The 2241-nt window shown below is 63.6% G+C and overlaps 1 protein-coding gene across 1 annotated transcript in view; it reads left to right on the forward strand.

Annotated features, from left to right (window-relative positions):
* The first annotated feature begins 1040 nt into the window (after positions 1-1040).
* IL6R (interleukin 6 receptor) overlaps positions 1041-2241 on the forward strand; it is a 40857-nt gene continuing 39656 nt past the window's right edge. Inside the window, exons 1-3 of the mRNA XM_086694556.1 lie at positions 1041-1167; positions 1281-1407; positions 1647-2191. Coding sequence (XP_086550682.1) covers positions 1041-1167; positions 1281-1407; positions 1647-2191 — 799 coding nt within the window. The remainder of the gene's footprint in view (positions 1168-1280; positions 1408-1646; positions 2192-2241) is intronic.

The raw sequence follows: 2241 nt of genomic DNA on the forward strand, positions 1-2241 counted from the left end.
AAAGTGGACAGGTGTCCCCAGGAAGGCTGAGGGCACCGGGCCCTGTCTGGGGCTTGACTCTAGGGGGTGCCACTGGCCTGGGACACTGAGTTCTGCTGATCAGAGGGACCCTGTATGATACCTCAGCTGGCCACACAGTCAGCCTCCTCCCAGGCTGACAAGAAAGGGAGGGGAAGGTTTCGGGGAAATAAAGGGCACTTTCTGGCAGTTATTGATGTGTTAGGGCCAGAGGCCAGAGGAGGGGTCTGCTTGTCAGCCCAACCCACCCAGCACTTAGGGTCATAGCCTCTATAGGTGACAGAGAACAAAGGGTATTGTTTGAACTCTCCCAGTCAACTTCAGCCCAAGCCTGAGGGGTGGGGGTGGGGCAATTGAAAAGAGAAAACACACCCTCTTTGAGTTAGGGTCTAGGGGTCTTGACTGGCCGGCCCCTTTGGGGAACCATTCTACCTCTTGAGGCCCAAGGGAGGAGGAACAGACGTGAATGAGTACCTTTTGGATTCAAAACAATCCGTGTATTTATTCTGGGAGGTCTCTAATGGAGCCCTGTTGGTGGCAAACTTTAAGAGGTTAGCTTCCGGGTCCAAGGTGAGAGGGGGCTGGCAGGCAGGAAGCGTCCGATAAAAGTGATCCAGCCCTTAGCTTCCCTGGGGAGACAAAGGGTGACTGACTGCAGGAACACGCCCTGGTTGGGGACAGGGGGCTGGGGGCCCAAAAAAAGGGCATCCCCAGTGCCAGCGCCTACTCTTCCACTGTCCCCAGCCTGCCTGTCCTGGAGTGCCTGCGTGTGCCGGAGTGTCCTTGTCCTCTGTCCGTGGCTCCCTCCTGGTGAGAGCTGGTCCTGCAGATGGGTGGTTCCCACAGAGAGACCTAGATGCATGGGGTCTGGCAGGTTGCATTTCAGGAGCTCTGTCCCTTCCTGTCAGATCCTATCCACTTGGGAGCTCCTGTCAGCACAGGCCCATTCCAGCTGTCCCATGACCTTGATTTGGGTTAGGACCAGCCTGAAGCCCAAAGCGGAAACGCACATTCTAATTAGCATGTTGTTGCTGGTTGTCCAGAAACTTCTCAGCCTAGACCTTATTTCAGGATTTCCACCCCCACCCACCCCCCTCAAGCTGAGCTCTGAGGCCACCCTGGCAGCTTCAGGCTCCCTGGGGAAAACTGGTGAGGCCTTTCAAGAGCTCTTTGCGGTTGCTCCTGAAAGTCAAGTACCAGTTTCCGTCAGATCAGGAGGGCGGATGTGCAGGTTCTGACATCTCTGATCACCTATGGCCCAGACCTGTCCAGATGTGCAGACATCATCTGGGATCTTCACAATCTCCCTGACCAGGCTAGCCGCTCTTATCTGTGTCTGACGGATGAGGACAATGAAAACCCAGAGTGGGAACAGCAGTGGCAGAAACAGTAGGGGGAGGTCTGCCCGGCCGGGGGCTGCGGTGCTTGCCTCCAAAGCCCGGACTGCACGCTCGGGGCGGGAGGGGGCAGTAAGAGAATGCGGGGTTCGGTCGCCCAAGCCTCATCCCAGATCCGTCAAATCGGAATCTCTGAGGGTGGTTATGAGGGCTCCCCAGGTGATTCCAAGGGGGCCACCCGGGGCCGTGAAACGGCATCACCGGCACGCTCAGTCCCTTCGCCTCGTCCAGGTGCTCCTTTCACGGCAAAGTCCCGGTCCCGGTCTCCTCACCAAAAGTCGAAACCGCGCGCGACAGGGGGCCCTGGGGAGGTTGGGGCGGCGCCCGCGGCCCAGGCGAGGTGCTCGCGGCCCAGGTGCGGCGCTCGCGGCCGGAAGCGGCTCCCCGACGGGCGGCGCGCGCGCTCGGCTTTCGCAACAGCGCCCCGGGCCGGCGGGGACGCTCCCGCTCCCGCTCCGCCAGGGCTTTCCTTCGCGCCCGGCACGGTCGGCGGCTGAGTCATGTGCGAGCGGGAAGTCACGCTGCCGCGGAGCCCGGGCCGGGAGAGCGCGGGGACCCGGGGGACGGCGGCCGCGCTCGGGGCCTGAGCCCGCCCCACCGCGCGCCCCGCCCCGCCCCGCCCCGCCGCCCGGCCGCCCGGCCGCCCGGCCCCGCCGCCCCGGGACCTCGGCGCGTCAGCCGCGGAGGAAGCATGCTGGCCCTGCGCTGCGCGCTGCTCACCGCCCTGCTGGCCGCGCCAGGGGCCGCCCTGACCCCCGGGGGCTGTCCCGTGCCGGGTAAGGTCTTCGCGCGCACCTGGAGGGCGGGGGCGGCCGGCGGGGGGAGG

Source organism: Puma concolor, chromosome E4 (genome assembly GCF_028749965.1).
Source record: "Puma concolor isolate L17-30 chromosome E4, mPumCon1.1.hap2, whole genome shotgun sequence".
NCBI classification, from domain to species: domain Eukaryota; kingdom Metazoa; phylum Chordata; class Mammalia; order Carnivora; family Felidae; genus Puma; species Puma concolor.